The sequence below is a fragment of the Mus musculus genome, chromosome 8, assembly GCF_000001635.26.
Source record: "Mus musculus strain C57BL/6J chromosome 8, GRCm38.p6 C57BL/6J".
In the NCBI taxonomy this organism is placed as follows: Eukaryota; Metazoa; Chordata; class Mammalia; order Rodentia; family Muridae; genus Mus; species Mus musculus.
In genome coordinates, this window is record NC_000074.6 from 19,019,833 (window position 1) to 19,035,220 (window position 15,388).

Here is a 15,388-nt window from a genome sequence, read left to right on the forward strand (position 1 = left end):
AATGTCATCCCTTTTCCTAGTTTCACCTCTGATAATCCCCTATCCCCTCCTCACTCCCTTGCTTCTCAACCCACCCACTCCTGCTTCATGGCCATGGCATTCCCCTATATTGTGGCATAGAACCTTCACAGGACTAAGGGCTCCTCCTCCCATTGATGAATGTGCCATCTTCTACTACATAAGCAGCTAGAGCCATGAGTAGCACTATGTATTTCCTTTGATTGGTGGTTTAGACCAAGGGAGCTCTAGGGGTACTTGTTAGTTCATATTGCTGTTCCTCTTACGGGTATGCAAACCCCTTCAGATCCTTGGGTCTTTTATCTAGCTCCATCATTAGGAACCCTGTGCTCCATCCAATGGATGGCTGTGAGCATCCACTTCTGTTTTTGTCAGGCACTGGGCGAGCCTCTCAGGAGACAGCTTTATCAGGCTCCTATCCACAAATTTTGTTGGTATCTGCAATAGTGTCTGGGTTTGGTGGTTGTTTATGGGATAGATCTCCAGGTGTGGCAGCCTATGGAATGTCATTCCTTCAGTCTCTGCTCCAAACTTTGTCTCTGTAACTCCTTCCATGCGTATTTGTTTCACCCTTCTAAGAAGGATGAAAGTATACATACTTGGTCTACCTTTTTTTTTTTTTTTTTTTAGATTTATTTATTATTATATGTAACTACACTGTAGCTGTCTTCAGACACACCAGAAGAGGGAGTCAGATCTTGTTACGGATGGTTATGAGCCACCATGTGGTTGCTGGGATTTGAACTCTGGACCTTCGGAAGAGCAGTCGGGTGCTCTTACCCACTGAGCCATCTCACCAGCCCCCTTGGTCTACCTTCTTGAGTTTCATGTTTTGCAAATTGTATCTTGGGTATTCTGAGCTTCTGGGCTAATATCCATTTATCAGGGAGTGCATATCATGTGTGTTCTTTTGTGATTGGGTAACTACACTTACGATGATATCATCCAGATCCATCCATTTGACTAAGAATTTCATAAATTCATTGTTTTTAAATAGCTGCATAGTTGTTGTATACCGGCCCGAGGCCTACTTGAACCAGGTACACCTGGGAGGCAGGCTGGGGCTGAAAGAGACTAGACTGCGAGAGAATTTAATAGAGACCAAGTCACGATTCTGTTCAAGGCCCACGAGTTTACTAAGAGAGTGTGCTTATAAGGGGGAAGGCCCATCCCCAGCCAGTCCATTCTTGGTGTCTGGAGCCAGCCAGTAGGCGACCAGCATGATAGGATGTTCCTCTGGAATATCTCAGTGGCCTCTCAGCAGGTAGCAGTGTCTTGGAGGAGCAGTGGCAGGTGGCAAAACCATAGAGCTATCTAGGCAGGAGGCTCCACCCTAGGTAATCTCCTTAGTGGCAGCTAGGTCAAAGTGTATATCTTCCTTTAAGATCTCTTATCTTCATGAGATGGGATTTTAGGTTAGTATCATGCTTTTCAGGTGTGTTGCAGTATCCAGGGTTTTTTTTTTTTTTTTTTTTTTTTTGGGGTGGGAGAGCAGGATTCTGGTAATGTGAAAGTATGTTGTTTTCGGTTAGTTCTTGTCTTGTGTTTACCTCTCACCACTCTCACCATCTGGTTTTCTTTGGGGTTAGCTGCCCTGGGTGTCTCTGTCTGAAGCTTGTCCCATGTGTCTCTGGGTTCTAGCAGATCTCCTGGGAACTCTGTGGCCCTGTCTGCAGCAGATCTCCTGGGAGTTGTGGTGTTGAAAGAATGGGCCACACTAGCAGATCTGCCCAGTTGTAGGTACAAACCAGAAGGGAAATGGTGTTCTTGCAGAGGGGAGGGGATTCCACATCCATTGGGCTCCTCAGGGGACTAAGCTCCTGTGGTTATTTTGGTGGATGTCTTACTCCTGGCTGCATCAGGGCTCCTGGGAGATCTGCAGGTTTGTAGTGTTGAGAGAGAGGTACAGACAAGCAAGTCAGCCTGGGCTCAGGTGGAGATCAGAAGGGAAAAGGCCTCACATTCTTCTTACTGTTTTCTTCTTTCATGTGACAAAAATGTTTTTTAGTTTGATTTACCCTCATTTGCTTATTTTCTATAAATGTGTATTCTTCTTGGGCCATAGCTATAGAAATATCTTTCCAAGCAGTGTTGTAGAGATTTTGTACCATATTTGTTTCTTTTTTTATAGTCTGTGTTTTCACATTGAAGTTTTCAATAGATTATTTGTTGATTTTGTATATAATAAGAGACAAAGGGCTGAAACCAAAAACCTAGGATTTCATCCTGTGTGTGGCTGGGTTAAAGGCTGCATTGAATTTTTGTATCATAATATGTCTATGATTACAATGAGGGTATTAATGGGTAAACAATTTGATCCTAATGCTAGACTTGAGGTAGGTAGAGCTGTTCTGCTTCTAAATTATGAAGACCTTGAGTAAGTTTAGAAAAGGCGATTAAGCTCTTTGTACATTAAAAAACTTTCCTTCATGTAGATCTTTGTGAAGCTGGAAAATTCAAATCTGTGATAGCCCCGAGAATCAACCTCTAAATGCTTCTGAGAAAATCTCTTTCTTTGGCTAAGAAAATGGTGATGGCCACTTTTTGGTAAAGGCCTTGCCTCTCCTGGGCTTTTGTAGGACCTTCTCATATCTTTTGTACTTTAGTATGCATAGAGGCCTTGACTTCTAACTAGTGGAACAAGATGAATCACAAAGTGTAACTCATGATGATATGCATTGTCTTCTTAAACACTCTTCTCATTCCCTGATTCATAGAAACTAATTTGGATATAGTGTATCAGAATGAATTTTAAGGTTGTCAAGAACTGTAGCCCTTCCATGCAAGTTTGGACAAGGTCAGGTTTCATAATTTAGTTTTAGCTAGTGGATATTTTTACCTTTAATGTTATAACTCAGTGATGCAGAAAGGTCTCAAATTCTTTGTGTAGTTATTAGGATAGACATCCAAAGCCCAGCTTACTCACTATTTAAGAAGTAGTCACTGTTAAAAAGGATCTGTTGTCCCTTCACATTAGCACACAAAATTACTCTTACTCTCTGCTCAATGTCTCTGGAAGCCTGTTATGTATAAAGTCTTTTCATATTCATGTGAGAAACAAGTTAGTAGATTAAAGGTTTAAAGCTATCCTTATCTCTGAAGACTGTTGCCATAGTCATTTTGTTGGTCCCAACTTGGGGTGGGAATAGTGGCTACTAGATTCAGAAACACAAATACAATGATTATAATTGGAAGCAAATGGGGCAGGTACCTTGTGGCTGCCTGGAAACTACAAATATGAAGGAGGTGGCAGGGCGGTTGTGATGGTTCGATCTGAACAAGCCCATAAACGAATTTAGGAAGAAGTGGCTCTGTGCCTCTGCTCTGTCCTCTTGCCACTTGAGATGAATTGGAGTAAAGTGGTCCTCATTAGCAGATTTCTTGAAAAAGTGAAATGGAATCATATTTGCTGATTTCATGGCCAGATTTCTACTTTATCAGACAGGGATTTAGACTGGTCTGTCCTTCACTGCAGCAGCCCTAAAATAACCCACGTTTTCTTAATTCAATATTGATTTGTAGGAGACTTATTTTAGTATAAAGAAGCAACACCTTAGCGTGTTTTCTTTTATTAAAGCAATGATTACACATTGTTCATGTGACTTCTGGTATACTAATAGCGTTTTTGGCAACACTTGCCTTTTCCTTTATAACAGGTGCCAACAGAATAATACAACCATGGGCATTCAAAGTAGTGACAGGCATTTTTCCTTTGGACACATTTTTTTGTGTCAGGGCCAATAGCTGTTAGAAAAGAAAAGAACAGAAAAACCTTAGTCTCTTGGCTATTGCTGCGGTCACCTTTAGCACATTGATGAACATACAAGAGTTCTATAGAAAGTACATACGAAAGAAAACATTTTATAACTTGTATTCTGGACATGTAATAAAATATGAGCTGTCTTTAACTAACATACAAGGGAGAGTCCCACAGCTAAATAGTCATATAGGTTGCGGTTATTACATTAGAAAAAAACAAATGGAGAATACTTTCTTTTCTATTCATTTTGAGACATGGTTTCATTCTATAGGCTTGGAATTCATTATTTAGTTCATGCTGGCTTTGATTTATCCTCTTAGATGTTGGGATTAAAGGAAGAATCATGATCTCTAGCTGTAGAAAATTCTCATCACTACAAACTGTTCAGTGGGACAGTGGTGCTATGGTAGTGGGAGGAAATGGAGTGACACTCAGCTTTCCCACCCCAGAAATTTCTGAGAAGCACCAGAGCCTAAGCCCCTCACATGCTCACACTAAACCCATCTTCTTGAGTTCTGTCTCATAGCCTTTCTCTACATTTTGGGGGTTCTGTCTTCTCTTGTGTATGATTGTTGAAAGAGCAATGCCTTAAATCTAACCTTGGCCTCTACAATGATCATCCGTAGTCAGACTCTTCAGAAGTGACCATCTCCAGATTTTTTTTTTTTTTTTGAGCTGTCAGATGCTGGCATGACTCTAAGAGGATGCTTCGTGTATTCTATGTTCCCTGGTGAAATACTTGCAGCTGATTGGCACTAGGATGAGCAATAGAAATCAAAAATTGAAAGCATATTGCTGTGTTTGTTTTTTTAAATGGCATCATTAATGTATGTATTGATATATATGTTTCCCCTCTTTATTTTTGATTGATTTTAACTGTTGTTTTAAATTATCAGCTTGACAGAGTCTAGAGTAACTTGGGAAAAGGGCCTCCGTTATGCCTGTTGAGATTATTTTGATTTTGTTAATCAGTTTGAGATAACATATTTTAATTGTGGATGGGACCATTCCCAGGCAGGCGTCATGGATCATATAAATGGAGAAACTGAGGAATAATGTACTCATTCATTGTTCTCCGATTTTGGACTGTGGCTTATTGCAATTTTTTTTATAGTTTCTATGACAAAATATCCTGAGAAAAACAACTTATAAGAGAAAGGGCTTAGTTCATAATTACAAGCTACAATTTATCAGTACAAAAATATCAAGGTGGCAGGAAGTTAAAGAGTTATTTGTCATAAGCACAATAAAAAGGAGAGAGAGAGAGAGACAGACAGACAGATATAGATACACAGAGAAAGCTAAAGAAATAGATAAAGACAGTCTGAGAGACAGTAAAAAAGACAGACAGAGAGTGTGAGAGAGAATGCAAGGGCGGGAGAGAGCAAGGGCGGGAGAGAGCAAGACAGTGAGAGTGTAATAGCAAGAGAGAGTGAAAGCGAGAGAGAGAGAGAGAGAGAGAGAGAGAGAGAGAGAGAGAGAGAGAGAGAGAGAGAGAGAGAACAAACTTGCATGCCTGTGCTTACTTAGCTCTCATTCTGCACTCACTTACAATCCAGGCCCTAAAGCAGGAAATGGTGACATTCTTAATGGGCATGTCTTCTTATCCCAGTTAATGCAACAAAGAAAATCACCTATAGATAACCTAGACAATCCCCAATTGATATTCTCTTCCCATGCCATTCTAGATTGTGTCAAGAAGACAACAGTATCCATCAGGTGGATTCAGTGTGTTGCCCTGGCTTCCCTGACACAGTGTATCATATGCTGAGCTAGGAGATAAAGACTTTCTGCATTTGTTGTTTTCTTTTTTTTCAGAATATTATATCACATCAGAAAAAGAAACCAAAGCAATTGATAAGCAAAAGAGGTTTAACAGAATAGGACTATTTTAGAGCCAAGGATAGACCAAGAACTCAGTCCATTCAATGTCTCCCTGATCTAACAGATGACAAATGTGTCTATTGTCTTTACAGAGTAAAAAGTCCACAAAAGCAATGCTTGGACCATGATGGAATCTCCTGCCCTTCTTTCGATTTTCATTCTTCCTACGTACACCTCTGGCTGGCCATCTTATTCTGCTAATCTATAGAATGAAACTCTGACTTTTCCTTTACTGGACTGTGTTAATCACAAGAAAGAATTAGCAATGGGTTTTGTGTGAAGTAATTCAGTTATATTAGCAATTCAAGATTTTGCTGTGCAGTACTGATGGCTAACTTGACTCCTCATCCCTTGGATTGGCCTCTTGACCTACTGAACTTAAGTTATGTGATTGGAGTAGACTATCTATCCAAGAAATAGGCATATGGCTCCTTTTCATTCACAGGGACACTGTGAGGAATAATTTAAAATGAGAGCTCTTGTACTTCATTCTAAATCTCTGCTTCTTACACATGTTCTTTCAAGACATGCATCATCTGTCATGAAGTTACCTAATCAAAAACATCAAGTTCATATTCCCCATTAGCCAAGTGCATTGCAGTCATGTGTTAAATGGGCTCATGAAAGGTTGTTAAGGAGCCTGACTCTTGATAGAAATCTTGCCTCTTGATGAGCTATGCCTTCCTAGGGTAACAAAGAATGGTTTCTACAAAAAATATTTTCTAGATGACCATGACAAGAAGGTGGTTGAAGATCTTGGGAAATCTTTATTTCTAGCTCTTCATTCTGGTTAGGCTCATTGACCTGATAACTGTGCCCCAGGCTGAAGTCCCTGATGGCCATTGTCCACAGGATGCTGACCCTAGGAATACTCTCATGCTGATTGTTCCTCAGACCCTAAACTCATTCATCACCAGATCTTTGACCCAGTGTCTTTAGTTCTGGTCAGGGGTTCAGCAGGTCTTGGTACTTACCTTGGTTGATCTGGAAGAAATATAGAGAGAGGATCAGTAGCAGAAAGCAGGAGATCTTCATGATTGCTGCACACAAAGCAGATTAAAGACAAGGCCAGAGCTGGCCTAATAGAGAGGCAGGAATAAGTAACCTCTGAGAGGTGACATAAGGAGGAGTGGCAACCTAGAGTGAATGTCCAATAGCTAAGCCTCACAGTGTTTATCCAGAGGAAAGTCAAATCCTGAAGGCATTCTTTCTCTGTTGCCTGGACCTAGATTTTGTTTTCGTACTGAAAATGCTAAGTGCTACTTGTCTGAACAGGACTCATAAATGTTCCATAGGAAACTCAGACAACTTTTAAAAATTATGCTTATTGCCAAGGTTTTAAAACTCATCCTAGTCACACATTTGGTTGACTTTACTCATAGTTTGTCCCTTGGTTGTTTTACAGTGCAAGGCATGGATAGGAGGCAGAGGGAGACGTCTTCCCCAGACTTTCATATTTTTATGATTTAAATGCCATCATTGAAAAAAATATGGTGGATATATCAAACTTTTAGAGGGAAAAAGACCATGAAAAATGTTCATATATATCAAGAACTTGCTATGAATGTAGCATTCTAAATCATGGTCAGAGCCAACTAAAGGGTGGAAACCAGGAGCCTGTCTCCTGTCTCCCTTTCTGTCAGCCATTGTCCCTATGGTTTCACTGACACACAACTGTCTATGCTTTCAACCTCTGAGGACAGCACTAAACAGTTATCACAGATGTTTAAGTAACTAACAAAATGAAAATACTTAAAATATAAAAATATTTATTTTTGATTCCCATATATGGTACTTTTTTCCAGTTCAGATGTCAAGCTGTTGATATTGTCTAAAGTAACCCATCATTATAGATGACTAAGATTGTAATGCTGTTGGTCCCTGAGTATAAATGTCCTTGGTGACTACAGAATCAGATACCTTACTGTGGATCCAAACATGGCCACATCCTGGTTTTGGCTCTTTTCTGTCTTGTAGTGTGAAATACTTCACCCTTCTCTTAACTTTAGGTTGTACAAAAATCTAGGGTTTTTTTTTTTTTTTTTGTGATGACTCCTACTCTCTATTGAACTGATTGTCTTAGGAATCATTTCCTGCTCTCTATCACTCCTGCTATCTGTAGATAGCAAGAAGATCTGGAAAGTCAACTATATTCAATGTCACCTCTGGGCAAGAGTGTTTCATAGCATGTCTGTGTCTTTCACAAGAGGAAGTGCAGTAGTGACTGTATCTTTCAGTAAGGCCAAGGCTGGTGTGGTTTGTCTTAGCCTATTCCTCTATTATTCCATTGTAGCATGAATTTTATATAGATTGGCCTCATAACAGTCAGGTGTTGTTCTATATTGGTGATTTTATTCAGAGTTATAAAATGATATTGGCTCTTTACTTCTTTGATGCCTATTTGCTATGACAAATTTTAATAGAGATAGAATGCAGATAATGTTGTTAAGCCATATTGAGAAATCCACGTCACCCAACATCAAGTAACCGAGTTCATCACAGTATACTTTCCTTTTGAAATAGTATATCAACATGATGAAAGAATATTCATTAGGCATTTCCAAGAATCGGGTATATAGGACAAAATACTTATAGTTTAATTATGTTTGAAAATTGTCCTGATCTTACATTTATATGATGAGTATTTTGTTGACATGCTGTGTTTTTTCTTCTTGTAGCTATGACAACTCAGGGAAAGATGGGAATATTTTGGCTTATAGTTTAAGAGACACAGTCTGTGATGGCACAGATGGTGTGGATGAAGGAGCATGCAATCACATTGAATCCATAGTCAAGAAACACAGAAGGGACCAGGGAAAGGCTCTGTCAGGGAGAACGATTGTTGTATAAGCACAAGGACCTGGGTTTATATCTTCAGTGCCCACTTGAAAGCTGTATATGGACTTACTTGCCTTGCTTGTAAGCCTACTGCTAGGAGGGGTGGGGCTGTATGACAACAATAGGATTACTGGGACTTGCTGGCTGTGGGAAGCCACATGTGCCATTGCAGGGTGGCGCTGGCTATCGCTGGCCACCACGCATACAAAGGCAGTAAAGCTTTTTGCCAAGATGAGGTTTTGAGAGAGAAGTTAACCAACCAGATGAGAGAGAAGTTAACCAATCAGATGAGAGAGAAGTTAACCAATCAGATGTAGGCATGCAAATGAGGTGGTAAGTATAACCCATGCATAACCAATCCGGGTGTGAGACACACCTCTCCTAGGCCTATATAAGCAGCACCAGTTCTGGGCTTGGGGTTTCTTCGCCTCTGCAATCAAGCTCTCCCAATAAATGTGTGCAGAAGGATCCTGTTGCAGCATTGTTCTTGCTGGTGAGTCGGGTGCGCACAAGAGCTGGCTAGCAGCTTCAATCTATCAAACAATAATCCAGCAAGCAAGCAAGCAAGGAAGGAAGCAAACAATGAGCTCCAAGTTCAGTGAGAGATTCTGGCAGAAGAGCAGAGTGTGATAGAGTCGGAGAGTTACCATTCTTCTCTGGGATCTGTGACTTAACATAGGTTCTCAAACATGCAACACACATACTTACATACATTGCAACACAGATACACAACAGGCAGTAAGAGTGTATATTATCATATTTCAAGGCCTACTTATGATGTCATCCCTTCTCCAGTGAGCCTTTTCTCCTAGTTAACTGCTAGACCTTTTGTAGATAGACCTGGTTCTGTTTGTATTTTGATGCTAATTCCACTCTCCTGGGAGGGGTTGCAGACAAGGTGTGAGTCATGTACCAGGTGGCTTCTTGTGAACCAATCCCCTAATGAACAAAGGAGCCAATTACTGGGCTAGTAGCCGGGACTTCTGAGTTGGACAGAGGAAGAGAGGGAGCAGGAGAGAGTTAGGTCCTTTTTTTGGTGTTATGCAAGCTGTCACAGGGGAATCAATCAAAAGTTCTACCTAGCAACAACATGTATATAGCATAACATGTAATGTGTGTTGATTAAATCCACTCCAAATTCCTTCCCCTTAAATTCTGATTACAACCCAGGAACTACTTTGCTTCCCCAACTTTGTGTGTCCATTTAAAGAAGCCCACTCTGAGTTCACATAGTGTCACACATATGTATGTGGGTATAGGGCCATCTCCCACAGCATGGGTATGAGAGCCATATCCATGAGACAAAATCTGACCCTTTTCACCAGTTGCCATCAATTTCCAAAAGCATCTTAGCTAGGAGTGGGACTTCATGTTCTGATCCTCCACTCATGTTGATATTTTGCTGGGTTTTATCTTGTGCATGGCTTAGGCATTTTTTTTTTAAGTTAGTGTGTTTTCATGTATAAACAGCTATGCCATGTTAAGAAAATATCTATTTCCTGCAGATGTCTTCTACTTTACTCCTACATTCTTTTTTCTGTCCCCTTGTGGTGGTTTTGGTAAACTTGACCCTCAGAGATTCATGTGTTCAAATACTTGGCCATAGTGCATGGCACTTTTAGGAGGTGTGGCCTTATTGGAAGACTTGTGTCACTCTGGAGGGCTTTGAGCCCTCCTATACTTAGGCTCTGCCCAGTGTGCCCAGTCCCCTCCTGGCTGCCTTTAGAGCAAGATGTAGATTCTTGATTCCTGTAAGACCATGTCTGCTTGCACGTTTTCATGCTTCCTACCAGGATGATAATGGAGTAAGCTTTGAAATTAAATGTTTACCTTTATAGGAGTTGCCTTGTTATATTGTCTCTTTCCTGGATTAAAATCCTAACTGAAACAGTTCATACCAGAGACCGGGTTATTGCTGTGATAGGGTTGACCATGTTTTTGTTTGGAGGAATATGTCTTTGGGACTATGGATTAGAAAATCAGTTGAATGCTTTAAAATGGGGTTCAATCCTAGTAGGAACATGGAAATCAGTGTTGCTCAGGTCAATTTGAAATGGGGAAGCCTGACAGAAGAGATTTCCACAGGAGAAGGATTTTGGTATATGGCCTAGGGATTTTTCTTGTGATATAATTTTTTAAAGAATGTGGCTGTTTTTTTGCCCTTGTTTGAAGAGACTGCCTGAGGCTAAAGTGAAGAGATTTAGATTGCTGGCAAAGGAAATATAAAAATATCCTAGTTCTTAGCCTCTATCCTGTGGTTCACTGTTATGAAGAGTATTTTTTTTCCAGCCTAGGAAGCTTAGAGAGAATAAATACAAAATGTGTGGTTCAAGTATTTAAAGAGGCTCCAGGAAGTGGAATGGAGCTAAATCCAGTATGCAAGGATACTAAATGGAATTAAGGGAGTGATGGATTTTGGGTCAGATTTTTCCCACTGAAGCTTATTATTTGTTTTTGCACTAGGAAGGCACATCATGTTGAGCATTATTATGAGCTGATAATTGTTTTCATTTGGAGATATAAGTTTGTGTCAAATTGACAAGAGTTCTATTTTGATGGCTATTCTTCGTTGTCACCTTGACTATATCTGGAAAGACCTGGAATGAACCGGAACCCAGAAATGGAGGGCACACTTGGGATCCAAATAATGAAGCACATTGGACAAGCTTATAAAGATCTTGTGTAAAGGAATTAAAGAAAAACTTTGGTTCAGACGAAGAGCCTTTAATGCCAGCACTAAGGAGACAGAGGAATGCAGATTTCTGAGTTCAAGCTAAGTCTACAGAGCAAGTTCCAGGACAGCCAAACTTGTGCAGTGAAGGAAATTGTTGAACACAGAAAGATAGTGATGATGTAATAGAACAAGGGGCCATGTTCCAGCCTTAGCAAGCAGCAGAACTCAGAAGCTTCAGTCACATGGCTCTGGCTTTAGAGTAAAAAAGGAGGGGTTACTTGGATAATTGATGCTGCTTGGTGGGGGCTAAGAAATTAGCAGTGATTAAGAAGAGACCTGGGCCACTGTGATGAAATTTTCTGGGAAGTGTTTTCTGAGGGCACAAAGAAGGTATGTTCCAGATATAGACTTTTGGTTGAAAGATGGTCTTGGTGATGTGTAGGAATCACACAGGTGTTACTGGTTTCAGTGACATGAAAGGGTCAAGGAAGGCAGCTGAGGTTTGGCATTCTGAGAGGGCTGTCTCAGTCAGCTGCTGGTAGGGTTTCTCAGAGGACAGTTATGCTAGGCTCCTGTCTATAAATGAGGCCCAAGTGAGGATGCACTACATAGCATCAGTAGTGCATCCTCTCTATGAGATGGATCTCCCAAGTTGTTCCAGTCACTGGACTGCCTTTCTTCAGTGCATTCTTCACTTTTGTCCCTGCAGTTCTTTAAGACAGGAATGATTTTGGGTCAGAAATTTTGACTATGGCTTGGTAACCCTGTCCTTCCACCTGAGGCCCTGTCTATCTACTAGACTCTTTGAGTTTCCTCTCGCCGAGTTGTTGGGCATTTTGGATAAGGTCTGAGAGTCTCTCACCTCCCAGTTCTTTGGGACTTTCTAGAGGGTTCCCTCTATTACTACCCCCAGAGATGGCATATTTCCATTCACTCTTCTGGTTCTCTGAGCTTCTTTCCTGTCCTCTCCAGGATAAATTATCCTGTTCCCCTCCCTGCTCTCTCACCCAAGTCCCTTCCCCACTCTGCCTCTCATGATTATTTTGTTTCCCCTTTTACTTGGGATTGAAGCATTCTCACTTGACCTTTCCTGCTTGTAAAACTTCTTAAGGTCTGTGGGTTGTACCCTGGGTAATCTGTACTTTTTGGCTATTTTCCACTTATCAGTGAGTACATACACGCATGTCCTTTTGGGTCTAGGTTACCTCAATCAGGTTGATATATTCTAGTTTTATCTATTTGCCTGAAAAATTCATGATGTCTTCGTTTTTAATAGCTGAATAGTATTCCTGTGTGAAAATGAACCACATTTTCTGTATCCATTCTTCAGTTGAGGGACTGACAGCTCAGATTTCCGCCAGCTGATGAAAGGACACTTAAAATGTATTGTATTTACATAATGTCGTAATATCCAGTTAGTAGGGAAAATGAAATTTGCAAGTAAATGGATGGATCTGGAAGCAGTCATTCTGAGGAAGCAAACCCAGAGCCAGACAGACAAACATCACATATGTCCTCTTGTTTGTGGATGTCAGCTTTGAATCTTCAGTCATGTGCTTCATTTGGGATGTTTGGGATAACCCTAGAGCCCAGGAAATTACTTAGGGGCCATGAGGAGGGGACTTCAAAGGAGGGGAGATAGAGCTTATGGTAAAAAGGGTTAAAAGGAAATAATGGGGTGATGATGATTTCTTGATGTATGTTTGTCTCTGATCTCTTAATAGTATTTTCTTTCCCACATGCCATATTAACTACATAATTGAAACTCTACCATTAAGGATGAATGTAATTCCTCTGTGGAACTGGGTGACCAACCAGTATAGCCCTGGATGGAGGAAGAGAAGCTAACTGTTGCCAGTTTCCTCCTCAGAATACTCAGAGACAGCTCAAGGGGCACAGGTGTGTTATGGGGCTGACTTCCACCGTCACAATTGATATGTATATATCGATGTAACAACCACCCAGCTGGGTATCTGGGGCCAGCCCTGAGAGAGGATAAATTGATGAGGTTACAGAGCAGGCTCAGAGCAGCCTGAGAGCTGTAGGTGAGATGGCACAAGGAAGCTTGAGAACAGCAGAAGACAAGCTCTGTGCCCGTGCAGTGTCTGGTTTCTGAGAAGGATCTCTGCCTTGTTGGGGTTTTATTGCTGTGAAGAGACACCATGACCATGGCAACTCTTACAAAGGGAAAGATTTTGCTGCGCCTGGCTCTGGTTTCAGAGGTTCAGTTCATTGTCTTCGTGGCAAGAAGCACGGTGGTGTGCAGGTCACAGAGCTGGTGATGCACAGGCAGCAGCAGAAGATTGCCATTCTGGTCAGACTTGTGCTTCTTAGACCTCAAAGCCCACCCCCATGGTGACACACTTTCTCTAAGAAGGCCACACCTCTTAATAGTATCCTTTCCTATGACCAAATATTCAAACTGTGGGGGCCATTCTTATTCAAACCACCCACAGCCTCATATGTTTTCTATTAAAGCTCACATACCACCCTTCCTCACCCATCAACAACTTAGAAGTTGTTTCCAGCTTCTGGTTATTACAAATAAGGCTGCTATGAACAGAGTGGGGCATGTGTCCTTGTGGTATGGTGGAGCATATTTTGGGTATATGCTCAGAGTGGTATAGTTGGATCTTCAGGTAGAACTCTTTTCAGTTTTCTGAGAAACCCACACATTGATTTCCAGAGTGATTGTACCAGTTTGTAATCCCATCAGCAATGGAGGAGTGGTCCTCTTTCCACATATACTTACCAGCATGTGCTGTTGCTTGAGTTTTTGATTGTAGCCCTTTTGATTGATGTAAGGTGGAATTTCAGTGTAGTTTTGATTTACATTTCCCTGATGACTAAGAACTTTGAACATTTTTTTAAGTGTGTGTCAGCCATTCAAGATTCTCCTGTTGTGAATTTCCTGTTTAGCTCCGAACCCCATTTCTTTCTTTCCTTTTTAATGGTTTTTCGAGACAGGGTTTCTCTGTGCAGTCCTGGCTGTCCTGGAACTCACTCTGTAGACCAGGCTGGCCTCGAACTCAGAAATCTGACTGGCTCTGCCTCCCAAGTGCTGGGATTACAGGCATGAGCCACCACTGCCCGCCTGAATCCCATTTCTTAATTGAGTTATTTGGGGCTTTGTGGAGGTTAACTTTTTAACCTCTTATATATTTTGGATATTAGCCCTCTATCCGATGTAGAGTTAGTGAAGGTTTTTTTTTTTTTTTTTTTAAATTCACAAAACCCACGTTTATTCATAAAACAGGTACATTTTCACTACAAAAGTGTTTTTATTCTGTGGACGCTCAGTCTATTAAACATACTTGAATGAGAGGACCAGGGCTCTCCTGGAGATTGTGGTACTGTCTAATTCCATCTGGAAACTCATTCTGAGAATGTTAGCACCGGTCATCTGCCTTGGGGAGCCAACTGCACGCTTTTACTGATTTTACTTCAATAAACAAAAGCTCAGTCTTTGCTTAGAATGGTTATGGAAGCCTTAATGTAGTGTGGGGACACTGTGCCACATATGAGACTTACCCAGAGATATTTCAAGCCCAGTCCCAATGGGTCCTCAAAGTAGAAAACTTCACCCAAGTTCTCTTTGTCATGCTACATATTGACACACATTTGCTCCCTGTCTTAAGTATATATAGAAACAAAATTAAAGGGAATTCAGCAGGTTTCTGAGAATGAATTATAGCCTGGAACTGCAAGGCTGATGATGTATATGTATATGTATATGTATATGTATATGTATATGTATATGTATATGTATCTGCTTAGACTTCTGTCTTAAGTGGTTATTTGCATTCACTTCATTTTACAATGCTTCATTTATTGTGTACTGTGGAAAGCTTTAAGCTATTTAAGAAAAACCAGTTTAATTTTGATTTTCTTTAAAAACTTGCTCCAACATGTTTCAATTCATCACTGTTTCAGTACAGGGGAATGAACTGTCTTGTCTTGACAAACCAAGTGCAGTGATTTCCTCATAAGAGAAAAGAAGAAATTAAAACAATTTCCATATTCCAGCCCCAGCATGCTGCACAGTGAGTGTTTTGGCTCTTGAAAAGTTGCTTATTATTCAGAGGGCCATTCACTACTGTTTTGTGGAAATATTACAGTACGACCTGCCAAGGAGCTTAAAAAAACTACGAAGGCTGACACTGATCCTAGGTCATTCTCTTGGGCATAGATGCTTCCTTCCCTATGTGTCTGTC

General features: G+C 40.8%; 1 protein-coding gene across 1 annotated transcript; it reads right to left on the bottom strand.

The window, feature by feature from the left end:
* Nucleotides 1–3,571: 3,571 nt before the first annotated feature.
* Nucleotides 3,572–6,736, bottom strand: Defb38 (defensin beta 38). Its single transcript, NM_183036.2, has 2 exons — nucleotides 6,637–6,736; nucleotides 3,572–3,762 (listed from the first exon to the last, which is right to left on the bottom strand). Exons 1-2 carry the CDS (start codon nucleotides 6,695–6,697, stop codon nucleotides 3,632–3,634), a joined length of 192 nt encoding a protein of 63 aa, NP_898857.1. The 5' UTR covers nucleotides 6,698–6,736; the 3' UTR covers nucleotides 3,572–3,631.
* Nucleotides 6,737–15,388: the final 8,652 nt, after the last annotated feature.